Below are 14,673 nucleotides of genomic sequence, written 5' to 3'. Positions count from 1 at the left end.
CAATTTATCTCTAGTTTATGATACAAGGAGAGTAATGATTGAAAGCTTTCGGCTTAGCTTTGAAGAGTCGCTTGGTTTTCTCCAACAAAAGCACACGTCGCACTGTGCCATGAAACCACTCTCCTTAAGATGTACACGACAAATTTCGTTTAAAGTTTAAATGCGAGACTATGGTACAGTTAGTGTATGCATAAGGAGTAATCAATTAATCTTATCAGTAAAAGTGATATCTTAAAACTAATGCGACACCAACGAATGCGTTAATTATGTTTAGTTTTAGAAAGTAAAAGCATGGTTACCAAATAGTCAAAAGTGATGGGAAATTCGTCGACAAAAACAACCGAGCACACAAAAAAGAGACCAAACAATGTCACACACAACACAGAGTAACTTAAAAGTAACTGATAATGAACGACGCGAACCCCATTGAAACTTGTAGTGAACTACAGTCCGGAAAATGTGAACTGTTCTTGCTACGGTCTGAAAGTCATGTCTAAAGAAACTTGAAGAACATCTTTGACAGTCTGAGACCGTTTTCTAAATTGAGAAGTGAAACTCCGGTCAAGGAAATAGTTATTTCAGAGTTTCAAGCGACTTTTATCTATTAGTGACATGAATATTCACGTAGTTTTTGTGTTTGCCACACAAAATGATTCCTATCCAAAAAGAAAATCGGTGTACTTGCTGAACAGATGAGATATGAGATTAATATATCAACGGAAAACAAACTGTTCTTATTTACACATTATGAGGTTATTTACCTGATTTTTTAGAATGGCTAACGCATAGGCGACCTTATCAACCATTAAAGTATTTATCAGACTTTTGTTTGTTTCACTCTAGATATGATTGGGATTAGTAAGTCGCAGTTGCTAATATCGATAACTGCAACATGGTGCATGGGCGCCCCTTTTCTGACATTTAGTTGAGTACGTTTTTTGAAGTTGTATTTCACTGAGAGGCTTTACAATACGAATCGAGTCGAAGTGTATTTTAATTTTACATTCTACTGACTATTATTGAGTTTTAATTAATGCGTTAAAACCTTCTTTACAGCTACAACGAAAAGAGACCAAAGGGCACAACGTCAATTCGCAACACGTTGCATCCTTACCATCGAAACAAAAAGGGGATGAAACATTGATTATAATTTCCATTTGAATAAAAATGCAGTTTTTACAGAAGAATGAACATTTTGTTCAACTAAAGACTATGAAATCTGATTACAAGGCCCCAAATTGTCTTGGTATTCACACATACGTTACAAATCTTATTTGTTTAAGCTTCCATGAATATTAATAACACCAAAAAGCCATGAATAGGTAAAATAATGTTTTTATAATATAGTTGTAATTTGCCTCACCTTTGTTCACTTTGAAACATTTTTAACAGAGAGAATAGTACCAAAAATTTATAGGGATATATTCATCAATTTCCTGGTACGTATTAACTCTTTTTTTCCAGTATGAGGTAATAATTGCTTAACTATTTCATTATTCGTACGTACTATTATTGTTAGTAGATAAATCGTTTTAGGTTTTACATAGATTTGTATTAGAAAATAAAACACTATCTAAATTAGGTACTAAATATTAATTAAAAGAAAACAACACAGTTTTGTATCTTTGTGATAAAAGTCGCACACAAGCACTGTAACATAACATATTACCATTACGATTGTTAATGTTATTATGTTAAATTTGTAATAGTTTCTTGTCTAAAATATTGCAAAACGAAAGTTTTTCATGTGCAAAAATGTGTTTTACAATATTGGTAGAAGTATTCGCATTTTTTCAAAATAACTAAAAAAGTGAAGATTAGTATATTTTGAATTCCACATAAAAAGAAGTGCTTTCCTTAAAATTGAGAGTTGTACTAATATAATCTTATCAAGAACTACACAGGGCATGCCCACAGTGTATAAGGGCCTTAAAAAGTTACAAATTTTATCAAGATATACATGAAAGAGTAATTGAGATAAACACATGACCAACATTTCGTGCAACACATGTGTTACAGATTAAAAAATATGAAGAAACTAGTCCTATTAGAATCGAAATAATTGAAACATGAACGTTTATTGTACAGGTAGATAAAACATTCAACAAGCATGTATTCGTGAGTAGAATACACAATTTTCCTCTTGAAGAAGAACTGTTGGTCGAAAATATGAGTTTAGTCATTTTCACAGACTGACAACTTGCCTGCGTAGTACCTTCCATCAAATTTACGTATAATCTAAGATGTCATATGTTTATTATTTTGATTTTCATTGTAAATTCAGAAATAGTTGCTTTTTCATGATTACAGGTTTAGAATAAACGTAAATTATATGAGACCACTTATTCGCATTGTTTCATATCTCTTGATTTCTAAGTTTCATACAAAAAATTAGCACAATTACAGTATACCCTTTTCAATTTACGAAAAAATATATTATTTACTTCTCAACCTTACACATGTAAGTGCATACCAAAGTTGACGGTCGTTTATTCTAACCAGAATTTAACAAAGTTTAAAGAACTTATACATACCAATACTGTAAAATATTTCAATAACTAGGTCATATTGTAAATAAAGTGTCTTGAAAGAATATTACTCGAAAATTCAAAGATATTTGGCAGACTAAGTCAGTCAGAATTTTTAAATCCCTTCTAAATATTATTGCTTATCACTTGTATTTCTAAAATAATTTTTTTCTCGTATTAGTAATGAAAATCTTTTTTTTTCGACAAACTATTTTTTATTATAAAAACTGAGGAAATTATAACAAAACACTCATGAGGTGTGCTTGAAGTCATGAATAGTCCATGATTATAAAAAATATCCATGGGTCGAAAATACTAGTTAGCAGTCGCAAGAGATGTGGATTTTACATACATTTTATAATAAATAATAACTAGTACCACGAATAATTTTCAATATTTTTTATATGTGATATATGATGCCAATGAACAACTGTGCAGAAATTGCAGAAATATATATATAAAGTTCCATCTTCAAACATTGACAAAATTTTCTCATCATCATCCTTGTACAGTTGATGTCATAATTTTGGATATACAGTCAAATTTTGTATCAGCAGGTATAGTGCACAACAAATTATTCATATAGGCTATCTTTGTTACATCGATAGTGAATATAGCTGGTCTCCAATAACCATTACCTGATGAACTGTCTTAAGTTAACTGGTCAATTAACAAGGAGATTTTAACTTTTTTTATCATTCTATGATTTTTATTGGTTTTGAGTACTTGCATAATATTCTTTTAAATATTAAACTTCCTAAGTACACGTATTCGCTTTTAATGCTGCTCAAAAAAGATTACTCCATGAAACATGCGTACAGTAAACAAAAATTTGCAATTTTGATATTATTTGTATTCATAGGTATCTAATATATCCATGAAGTTCCATCTCTTTGCCAGTTGTTCAGGTAACTACATAAAGAAGTTCATCAGATAATTGTCATTTAATCAAGCGAACCTTAAGTTGAATAGATTATTCCTTGTAAATTGTTGAAAGGGACATTACAACAAATATTGGACTTCACTTGCCAGCTTTACAGCTGATTGTGCTTGCAATTCTACTGCAAAGGTATGCTGCCTTGTTGACTGTCAGACTGACACAATGATTAAGCCAATTTACGCTTGCTTGATCTTCAAAATATGTCGCTAAATGCTATCGAATTTATATTAACCAAGCATATAGTAAGGAGTTTTTATGAAGAAACAAATCATAAAAAAACAACCACACATTGGATTTATCTCTAAATTATGTAATAAGCCATCAATCATGCACATGTTATTACACTTTATGACAAAGCCTGTTTGACACAGTCAAAGTCTTGGTTAGTTTTTTGTAGATATTTTGCAGTTCGATCAATTAAGACATTCTATATTACAGCTATGAAAAAGATTTCAATATCAAAGACAACGAGTTTTTTTTCACATAATTTACCCCGAGTCCCAAAAATGGTCACATAATCTTAAATTTTATATCAGCATATGTTTTTGAGCTTAAATACCATGTTTCATTAAATTGTGGTGAATTACACTGTTTTCATCCATTTTAATGACGGCTATTTTAAATTGGTGGATATCTTAGATGATCTGAAACAAGTGTTACATTAGTATTTACTAACTCTTAGGAAAGCTGTCTTTAGTCGTTTAATATATTTAAGGAAAATCATGTAAAAATAATAAAAAATACCTCAAAATTTTGGGATTTCCTTTCGTTCACATGGCAACACATAACATATCGCTTCATTATTTGGCGTCATGTCATAAACCTCACTAAACTCTATCAACATAGCAACTTTGACATTTTTCGGTCATCTAGGTGTTCAAGATAATACAATGCCCGATAATATGTCCTATCCCCCGTCGGCTTAAGTGGCCTGCACACCAATGGAATAAGACCCAACCTAAGACAAAGTTTTGTTCTAACTCTTGCATTTTTTCCTTAAATATTGTATGCGAGAGGAAAAAGGAACAATGGTAACAAAACAACTGAAAAAGCACAATGTACAAATTAACAAGATGAAAGGAAATCAAATGATTTTTGTAAACATATTAAAACACACTAGTGAGCATATTCGCGGATATCAATTTTCGCGGATTTAAAAAAACGATAATCGTTTTATAGTGTTAAAAAATCATTTTCGTGTGTACTTTTTTCCGCACTTTTCTGTCCAGCGCGAAAATGGCGATGATTAGCACAAGGCGAAAGTTAGTACGTATACAGTATAACATCCGTAAAAGAAAATAATATCAAAAGCTTTTAATAGCAAAATTAATTTTCATTGTAAAATTATTTTACATGATTTTCGATTGTATTGAGCAAATACAATTTATGGCAGTATTCACGTGAAATACGTTGTAATCGAGTCATCACGTGATATCCGTGTGAACTTTTCTCATGGAATTCATTTCAAGTTCATTTCACTTGAAAATTAATTTTATATAAAGTTCAGCAGCTTGATTTATCTAAACGTCATTTTTCTGTATTGATTCTTATCAGAAAAATATGAAATTGAGTTGTTTTATATTTCATTTTATTCATATAAGGAGTTCCCATTATAATATAAAAGAAACGGAAAGGCCAGAGAATAGTTGTTAAATCGAACAATCGATCAATGGAACTTTAAAAAGATTCAAAATACTAGTAGACGCAATTCTATGTCGAAAAGTCCTCATCGAACCCCCAAACATTTTTTTATTAGATACATGAAATTGATGTTGATAAGTGAGACATGAAACATCCTTAAAAATAGAGCAAAAATATTTTTTTTATTTAAAATATTTGCACCTAAAAAAAACACACATACACGATCAGAAACAAAATATTTCCTCAATTATTCAGCTTAATTCTTTTAATTTCGTTTACAGCAACTCGATTCCAGTGCGCTTTTAAGTAGCACTCCAGCTAACGATCATACAAAATGTGATTCATGGGTAAAAAGCCTACATATTTTTATTTTTGAGATTTTGTTTGAAATGTCATAGTAAGAGTAATCAAGGGAACCAAGGTTATAGCGGTAATCAAAGGAATGTAATCCAGGGACAAAGACCAGACATGGAAAACAGACATAATCAACAAAGAACATAAAGTAACTAAAAGCATACATACAAAGTAACAAAAGTAAATGAGCAACTCGGACTCCACCAAAACCTGGGAGCATGGACAGAAATTAGCATGTGGTTTTTCATATAACCCATGGTCTTAGAAGATAAAAATTATATAGAATGTAAATAAAATGGCGCTAAAATACAATAGAATCTACTGGATTTTCAGTGTGTATTATCTCCTAAGAGCAGGCAGATTTGAATGATCAATTACATATTTCATAGTATAGACCCATAAAACAACGTAATTACAAAACTAAAAATATGTAGCCTTTTTGGGGGTGTATCACATTTTTGCATGATTCTTACAAAGACAGCTACTTAATTCTTTGAAGTGAGGTTATTTTTGAAATTACCTTTTTTAATTTGATAATATAATGGTTAAATTTTTACGAAGATTCTGCGCATCTTCTTATTTCATTACTTTATTTCATTACTATTACTATTTTTATTATTATTATTATTTTTGTTGTTGTTGTTGTTGTTGTTGCTGTTGTTGTTGTTCTCTTTATAGAAAAGGGTTTATTTTCATCATGAAAGACAATATGATATCAAGGCAAAATTTGAAGAAAAAAAAATAATTTGTTGAGGCATGTGATCAATATGCCTGGAACGAAAAACTAACCAAACAGCCAATCACATATGAATAATTGAAAAAAAAAATCATTCATGACTTTGCTTTTGACTACATATAAGCTCGTACATCTTTAATGTCTAACTGGTAAAAGAACAAGTATGGTATTCAATTTTAAAGCAAGGAACAATAAAAATACCCATGACATGCAAATGAAAGAACAGAAACTGAAGACTACTGTGTGTGAAAATCAGCTTAAAGCTACACATACGATTTTAAGTCCATACTAAATGAATCATGTATGAAAGTCACTCCCTAAACTACTATACAACAAGTCAACAATCCATATAATACTAGGCTAAATTGGATAAAGATGCCATGTATCAGCAAATCAACTAAACAAATGGTTTGTAAGCTTACCAGTAGATCATTTATAAGTAAATTAGGAAGATTGAATATATACAGCCATATCCCTTACTCTGAAATATTTGTATTTGTCATTTTCTATTTAAAACTCACATTTTTTGTAATACAGTCTTTAGTTTCAGCAAAATAGACGCTTTTCTTTCAAAACTTCGACTTTTGTTTTTTTATATCCGAATTTTGTTTGTTTGTATTTTAAGGAACAAAATATTGTTTTTTTATTTTTTTATTTTAGGTACCAAAACATCTGTTTATTCATGTAAAAATTACAATTCAGTGCCCGGTTTCATAAAATAATTCAAAATGGATTTTCCCAAAATCCTTCCTCAACTCAAATTTCGACCAATCAAACTTAATGGGTTTTTTTATATAACAGCCAGGCTTGAACGTTTGTTATTTACTGTAAGAAATGGCAATTTATAGCAATTTAATGTTTTTCAATCAATGAATTATATTTTCGGTAAAAAAAACCTATTAATTCGTTAAATGATTGAGCTTCAGAAAAGAAAATCATTGGAATTATACGAAGTGTTATTTTGCCCATTAAAATATTTTAGATAGTAATTGTACAAACGTTATCTAATCGGTCTACATCACAAAAAAAATTGATCAAACAGTAAATTTAAACAAACCAAAGGGTTAAACCTTTTTCTTTTCTTTTTTTGTTCCTTGTTGAATTTTTTGTGATTTTTGTTGAGTCGGTTTGTTTGTTTGTTTTTTTTTACATAATTTTCACAATTTTTATTGAGTTTCTTTGGGCATGAATATTTATATCAGCGGTTTCGAGGAGAAAAGCGTCTCATTTTAATGAAATTAAGTGTTTGCTTGTTTGTTTATAAATTTTGTTTCTAGTACATGGAACATCTCACAGTCACTGTAAGAATACTGTCAAAGTTTATTGTTTGAATGAAAATTATTTAAAAATAATCTGCGACTCTGCGAATCTGCGAGTTAGAGTTGCTCATTTACTCTTGTTTCTTAGTACGTATTATTTTGGATATCATGTTTTTTTCCTGTGTATGTTTGCGTTCCCTGCCAACTCTTGGTTGTATTATTTTGCTTTCCGCTAGAATGTTGGTTCCCGTAGTTACTCTTTCGCCAACGTCTCATAAGTTTGACAATTATTTCAGCGGAAAGGGTAAAAGATAAACATTTTTTATCAGGTTGATTTCCAGTTGCATCAACATCATAAATCCACCACGTCTAATCACATCAAATCTTTTCTCAGCAACAGCTGAATATGTGTACATTTTGAAATTATACACAGTAAATCGAATCAGATTTATCAATGATATTTATCCTGAATACTTTTTTTTCCTTTTTCTTCCAGTAACATCATGTGGTCGGTATTATTGGTTGTCCTGGTGACGACCGTACACGGGGACAATTATGAAAACCAATGCAAACCATGTCCATATTACGTTCATCCTGAAATTGCTTATTGTGCTTCAGACATAGGTAAGAACTTATTTTCCTTTAATTATACAGCTATGTTGTTTTTGCATATTCAAATATTAGACTTTATTGTTTCACAATAATTGTATTTACATATAAGTAACTTTTTATACAAGAGCTGTTTTTAAACATGTATTTAACTATTTACTTACAAACAACTTATTATATACGTATTAAGCTGGCTTTATACCAGGTCACTCTACTGTTCGCTAGCTGATAGAAATTCAATATAGAATTGTTATGTCCTAAGAAGACAAAGGTTAAAATACAGTCGTTTTTTGTGACATTTCAAAGCCTTTGACAGGGTGTTGCATGCATGACTTTTAGTTAAATTAAAAGCTTATGACTTTCATGGTAATTTACACAGATGGCTTATTTAATTAACAGAATTCAATGTGTTTTCATAGGAAACTCTAGATCGTCAACTTTACACACCAATGCAGGAGTTCCTTGGGGATCAGTTTTAGGGCCCTTGTTGTTCCTAATAAATGTCAATGATATAGCAGACGAACTTTTAAGTCTTGCAAGGCTGTTTGCAGACGACACATCCCTCTCATATTCCTCTCAACATCCTCATACTATTGAAGATATTTTGAATTTCGATTTGGAAACTTTGGATTTGTGGTCTCGTAAATGGTTGTTGAAATTCAATTCTCAGAAGACAAAAGCATTGCTTATTACTAATAATGGTATAGAAGAAAACGATTTCAGCTTATTATTTAAAGATGAAAGAGTATAATTTGTTTCATCGCATAAGCATCTAGGCGTTACTTTTGACAGCAATGGTAAATTTCACACGCATATTCTTGATATTGCTCAGTCTATTAGTAGAAAATTATGCGTGCTTAAGAAGCTAAAATACGTGTTGAGTAAAAATAATTTGGCTCGTATATATTTGACGTTTATTCGACCTGTAATAGAGTATGCGTTGTTGTACAGAGATAGAATCTGATATTTTAGAAAAATTACAACTAGAAGCTGGCAGGATAGCAACAGGTTTGTCCCTGTTTACCAGCCGTGAATCTCTTTACTTTGAAACCGGTTGGGAACGGTTAGTTGATAAATATCGACGTCTCTACCTGTTTTATTCTATTCATAATGATACTGCCCCAGAATATCTTATTGATCTATTACCCCCATTAGTAAGTGAAGTAACACTATATAACCTGTGAAATAATGATGACTATGTTGTACAACAGCACCCTTTGGCTAGCACTAGTAAATCCTTCTTCTTTTTTTTAACACAATAAGTGATTGTAACTTACTTAATTCTGACGTAAGACATTCCAGAAGTCTAGGCATTTTCAAAGAGCGAATCGAGCAACCTATTTCAAAACCGCCCATTTATTATAATTATGGGATGAGAAAGATAAATGTAATTCATACGAGACTTAGAAATATATGTAGTTCATTAAATACCGATCTCCATCGAGTCAATATAATTATCGATCCGTCTTGTAGCTGTGGCCACCCTGTTGAAGATGCTATTCATTTCTTTTCGGAATGCGAAAATCACACAATTCATAGACGAACATTGTTTCCCCAGATTAATCAATATGACATTTCGATTGAATTGATATTAGCTGGTAATAAAAATTTAACTGTAAATCAAAATGTTTATATATTTTTTTTCATGTATTTATTCATATATCAAAAATAGGAACCGGTTTCCATGTTAAAAAAAACAAAGCTTCTTTCTCTCCAGTCACCTTGTAAATATTATATGTTTATTATGGTTAAGGAATGATCTGATTTTTGTTGTAGTTTATATATATGTAATTGTCGTCATTATTTATACCACTATAATAACTATTTATGCCGGGAGATGACCTCGATAAGGTTGTATAACTTATGTCTAATCCCGTTGCTGATATTGTAGCAAATAAATATGTTTAAACCAGTAACTTTTTTAGTTTAATTATTTTACCTATGAAATTTTACTTTTCGCCCATTTTCTGTTCTTTTTATAAATATTGTTGTTTTTATTTAACTGATATGTGAATAACATAATACAGCACAAAACACATGAATACGTTTTTTTATTTTTTTTCGTTAGTTTGTTTTAAACCACAATCAACATGTGATTTTCACATACGAATATATGGTGTTATCATATACTTATAGAAAATATGTATTATTTCTTACTGTATAATAAAGCAAGTTTTATGGCTAAAAATTTGATATTTTTCAAGATTGTCTAAGCGTGCTGATATCAAAATGTTATTACATGCTTCGGAATGATATTACATGGCTGTCCGTAAGTGATATTACACCCCTTTCTGTAAATGCTCGGCAATTATCGTATTTGTTTACAATATGGCGTCTAGCGACGAAGCTGACGAACAGCTGGGTATGATGGAAATGGAGATTGACGATACCATGGAATATATAGACTCTATGAAGAATATTAATACAAAACGTAAAACTGTGAGTGATATGAAACTGCTGTCGCGTTGATTGGAACAACATAAACAAAAATAAATATGTTTTTTGGCGTTTTCAAAATGTCTTGTATGATTTAATAGCCTTACTTTGCACTCCTATTGTGAAGCATATGATAAAAGGAACATCACATCAAGGGCCAATATCAACCAAGGGCTAAGAATACATGTGATATCAAAAATGTCATGTGATAATCTGATATTATTGCAGTTGCTAGAGTAAAAATCAACTGGAATGTTACCAATCCAACAGAGAACACGGAAACATATGGTATTACAGTCAAACACATAGAAAAGGTGGTATATGTATTACACAACATAGTTGATACTATTTAAGAATTGGCAATCATAAACATTTTGTCTATTGAAAAATTACATCTATTTTCCATGTGCATATTGTTTATTGCGCGAAGTGCAATAAACAAAAAAAATATAAATTAATTTTAAAACATATTTTCATCTTTAAACATGAGAAAAGTAGCTCTGAATTTAACTGAATAGGGCGTGTCAATATTTTTTTATCCATTGAGATATAACAAAATTATCTTAACCAATCAGATTACAGTATTTATCTCAAATGAATTAATTGAAATATAAACCAAAGATAATTGCTATTAAATAAGCTCTTAAAGAGAGAAGGCAGGTCATATTTCCCGCTTTTGAAATTGTTCAACGTTAAAGAGAATGTTAATGTATTTGGTAGTGCTTCGATTCAGTTCCTTAATTTGTGGTTATATACCTGTTTATTTGGCCAATTTCACTAAATACTGCCTCAGTCTAAAATTCACATTCCACTCATTTGCTCATATGCATTTGAACCCCTTCGGACATTCAAACTACATTCTTTTATAATTATTTCGTCTGTCAAATAAAAAGTAATTACAAAATTACGTACATGACAATGATTTAATGAAAAAGTCAAAAACAAGGAAAGTACATAAAACTATTGGTAATACCAAGCTAAAATTCCGAAAATTGGAAACAACTGCAAAAATCTTGACTTGGTACAGGTATTTCCGATTGAATATACAATACCAAAACTAAAATATTATATTTTGGTATGCTTTACACGAGTTTTAAAGAGTAACCTATCATCAGCAGCATTATAACCAAATATAAGGAAGTTTAAAATTCAAAAAAACAATTGTATACAATAATATATGAAGCCAAATCCAGCACCAATATGTTATACTAGAGTATTGAAAGGAGCTACATTAAAGAAAAAAAGATGAAAACACGAAAAAGCTTCATCTCGAGACGACAGACAATGCACTTAAAGTGTTTCACATCAATAAACCATTTTGGGTATTTTGTTCGACATGTAAGCAGACAGACAAACGAACTGGCGAACGAAGAGACTGATATACTATAACAGGTCCGTCAAAAACATTCAAATACACAATAGTTTGAATTGGTGAGATAAAAATAAAAACTTTCTGTCATTTTGTAGTTAAGTAAAGACTTTGAGAATAAAGTTACAAAGGACAAGCTGATCATCATGGAGGAACAGTGTTACAATTTCAATTCAAAACATCCTGGTGACAAGAAAGGGAAAACGTACCTTGTAGCAGGTAAGTCCACCTGGCGTTCATTAATCGATCCCGACCCTTGAGAAAAGAATTGGAAGAGCAAGATAAACTAAACTTTTTTTTAAATCGCTACCAGAAATAAAGAGATTTTTTTATCGTTGTGCAAAGATTGGTCAGAGTAATGAATTAGAAATGTGTAAACAAATAATTCTAGAGCAATACTGTTTCAAAGGATTCATTGCCATTGTATGACATGTTCAGCGTCGATTCGTCTTTATGATTTGTTTTGTTTTGTTTTGTTTTTTATTTGTAAATCACTAGCCTTGTGGTTGTAACTATACTTGATATCAAACAGATATTTGTTTTTGTGTATGAACCCCTAATACCATTCATTACTTGATTTCGTTTTGTCAAATTCACAGGACGTCTCTGGATTAACGAGAAAGGTTATCCACAGATTATATTGAATCAATGTAGTTACTCTGTAGCAGTTAATGATTTGAATTGTTATCAAAGAAAAGGAGTCTTCAGATACATGTATGATGTCAACTGTAATTGTGTCAGTGTAAACGTAAGTGTTATATTTAAGGAAGAGAATACAGTCACTCTCATCCCTAGACCTTACCACTTACTGTTTACTGTACATTTATTTTTGTATCACTCGGCTATCCAAAGTATTAGAATTTTCACATGATATGAAAACTTTCGATTTAAAATCTATGGAGCTCCTACTGTGTATGAAACCAATTAACATAAGGGCTCCGGTCAAGTAATTGTTTTGAGATAGCTTCGGGGATTAATCATAGTTTCACAAGAAACTGAAAGCATGTATCATTATGTCTCTTCGGCAGTGTTTCTCGGTGTTAAAGTTGCCAATTTGCTTGACGTCCATCCTTATTGCTTAATTTCAATTTCAATTTTCATCATTTTCTTTTCCTTAGCTTTGTATCTTAACTTTCATATCATTCGTTTTCTCAACAACCGTGCTCTGTAATCTGTTCTGTTCTAACATCCTTTGGTATTACTTTAGGTGAAACTATGACGTTCTCTTCTATTTTTTTTAATTATTGAATAAAAAACTCGTGTTCTTACAAACAATGATGTATTGCTGGTACTTTCATGTGCACAAGGAAAACCTTTTCGAAACTTCATACTACTTAACTCACTGAAGAGAAAAAATGACTAAAAAGTTACTGTGATAAAGCCTACTCTACAAGTAGTGTGAACCAGATGTGGATTCTACAAAAATAAAAAAATAAACCTACAAGAGTGTTTTTCTTATACCACACTTCTGCACGACAAGCTAAAGTCATTTCTGTGTTATCTTATTCACGTACAGAAAGTTTACGGTCTTCATCACAAGTTCCAGTTTCTATCTCAAAGATGAAACAAGATATATTCAGCTAGATTTCACGTCTTACCGATTTGACTAACTTTCAAACTTGACTCTTACCAGAGTTACGGTTGTTATGGGTGTTTTTGTGTGTGTGCGGTCTTGTTTTTCATATCTTCAATTTTATGTATCTACATGTAATTACATTTTTTCTGATGTCTACATTGTGTATGTAGGTCATATTTGTTTCCTGTTTTCATGTACTTGGTTTTGGTATCTCTGAGTTGTCCTTCCATTTTGATATACAGTTTATAGTTGAAACCAGTTCCGATCTCTATGACATACTAACGATCAGAACTGTTGTATAATTGTCTAGGTTCCAAGTTGTTCTGCACAGGAGTTATTCTGTTCAGAATTGTCATGAATATTTCAGATATAGAATTGTCAGATAGGTTGTCGATAAGCTAGTCGAGATACATATGCCATGTCTTCCCTCTATTTGTAGAAAACAAAATGTGCATGTATTTACGAAAAATGATTGTGAATATTTGGGCAAATAAGCAGGTTATAAATCGTTCTAAGTTAGAATTGTCATAAGTTGTCAGAAATCTGTCATTGAAATGTCATAAATTGGTCAGACCTAGAATAGTCATACATCGTTCTTGGTTCTGACACAAATTGATCTAAATCGTTAATAATTGATTGTAGAAGGATTCTAGAATCGACATGCACGTGAAGATTAGGAGTGATCTCTACTATAAGGCGATTAATTTTGCAATATAGAGCCTTTTTTTGTTATTACATATAATATCTTTTCCAATAAATGTTCTCAAAGTTCGTTTGATGTTAGAATTCATTTGTTTATTTTTTTTAAATATTTTTTTTTCGTTATATGGAAATGAATTGGTTAATAGTTAATTGCAAAAATGAAAATATCATATACAATAAATAAGGCAGTATACGGTCAATATCATACTTGTATCTAACTTGTAAGTTAACGGTAGAAGGAATAAATGTTTTATGTCATTGCTTTTTGTTTGAAATTCTATAGAAAACGTTTCATTAGTACATATCTTTATCTTGTAACAATAATAAAGTATACTTTTAACAGAAATACAGCGCCAAATTTAAATGCCCCGAAATGACTAAGAGCCGTTCCTGCTATAGAGATTATGCTTACTGCAGAAACCATGGAGATCATTGTGGATGGCAGGAATTCTGGAAATTCAGGACCTGTACATAGAATAAACGCTATATAAGAGGGGTTTTTAGTTACTTTTCTAATATGACG

At 30.9% G+C, this 14,673-nt stretch overlaps 1 protein-coding gene across 3 annotated transcripts; it reads left to right on the top strand.

Moving 5' to 3' along the window:
- Positions 1-1,297: 1,297 nt before the first annotated feature.
- LOC148627622 (uncharacterized) lies at positions 1,298-14,646 on the top strand. Of its 3 annotated transcripts, none has more exons than XM_088576053.1 (6): positions 1,298-1,322; positions 7,955-8,082; positions 10,732-10,817; positions 11,971-12,091; positions 12,472-12,620; positions 14,494-14,646. In XM_088576053.1, the coding sequence occupies exons 1-6, from the start codon at positions 1,315-1,317 to the stop codon at positions 14,623-14,625; spliced, it is 624 nt and encodes a 207-aa protein (XP_088432179.1). In that variant the 5' UTR covers positions 1,298-1,314; the 3' UTR covers positions 14,626-14,646. The 3 variants fall into 3 exon arrangements, with proteins under 3 accessions (XP_088432179.1, XP_088432195.1, XP_088432188.1); XM_088576069.1 differs by lacking the exon at positions 1,298-1,322 and adding an exon at positions 1,333-1,439; XM_088576062.1 differs by lacking the exon at positions 1,298-1,322 and adding an exon at positions 2,096-2,118.
- Positions 14,647-14,673: the final 27 nt, after the last annotated feature.

Source organism: Perna viridis, chromosome 1 (assembly GCF_037379345.1).
Source record: "Perna viridis isolate PV_CMFRI_1.1 ecotype Kerala chromosome 1, ASM3737934v1, whole genome shotgun sequence".
Taxonomy (NCBI): Eukaryota; Metazoa; Mollusca; class Bivalvia; order Mytilida; family Mytilidae; genus Perna; species Perna viridis.
The sequence above is the reverse complement of the archived record's forward strand: the minus strand, read 5'-3'. Positions and strand labels throughout refer to the sequence as shown.

What these genes read in the sequence shown, in the direction of transcription:
- LOC148627622 (XM_088576053.1), top strand. An exon ending in TTATTGTGCTTCAGACATAG is followed by an intron (nt 8,083 to 10,731) that starts GTAAGAACTTAT and finishes ATATTATTGCAG; the next exon opens with TTGCTAGAGTAAAAATCAAC. An exon ending in GAAAACGTACCTTGTAGCAG is followed by an intron (nt 12,092 to 12,471) that starts GTAAGTCCACCT and finishes TCAAATTCACAG; the next exon opens with GACGTCTCTGGATTAACGAG.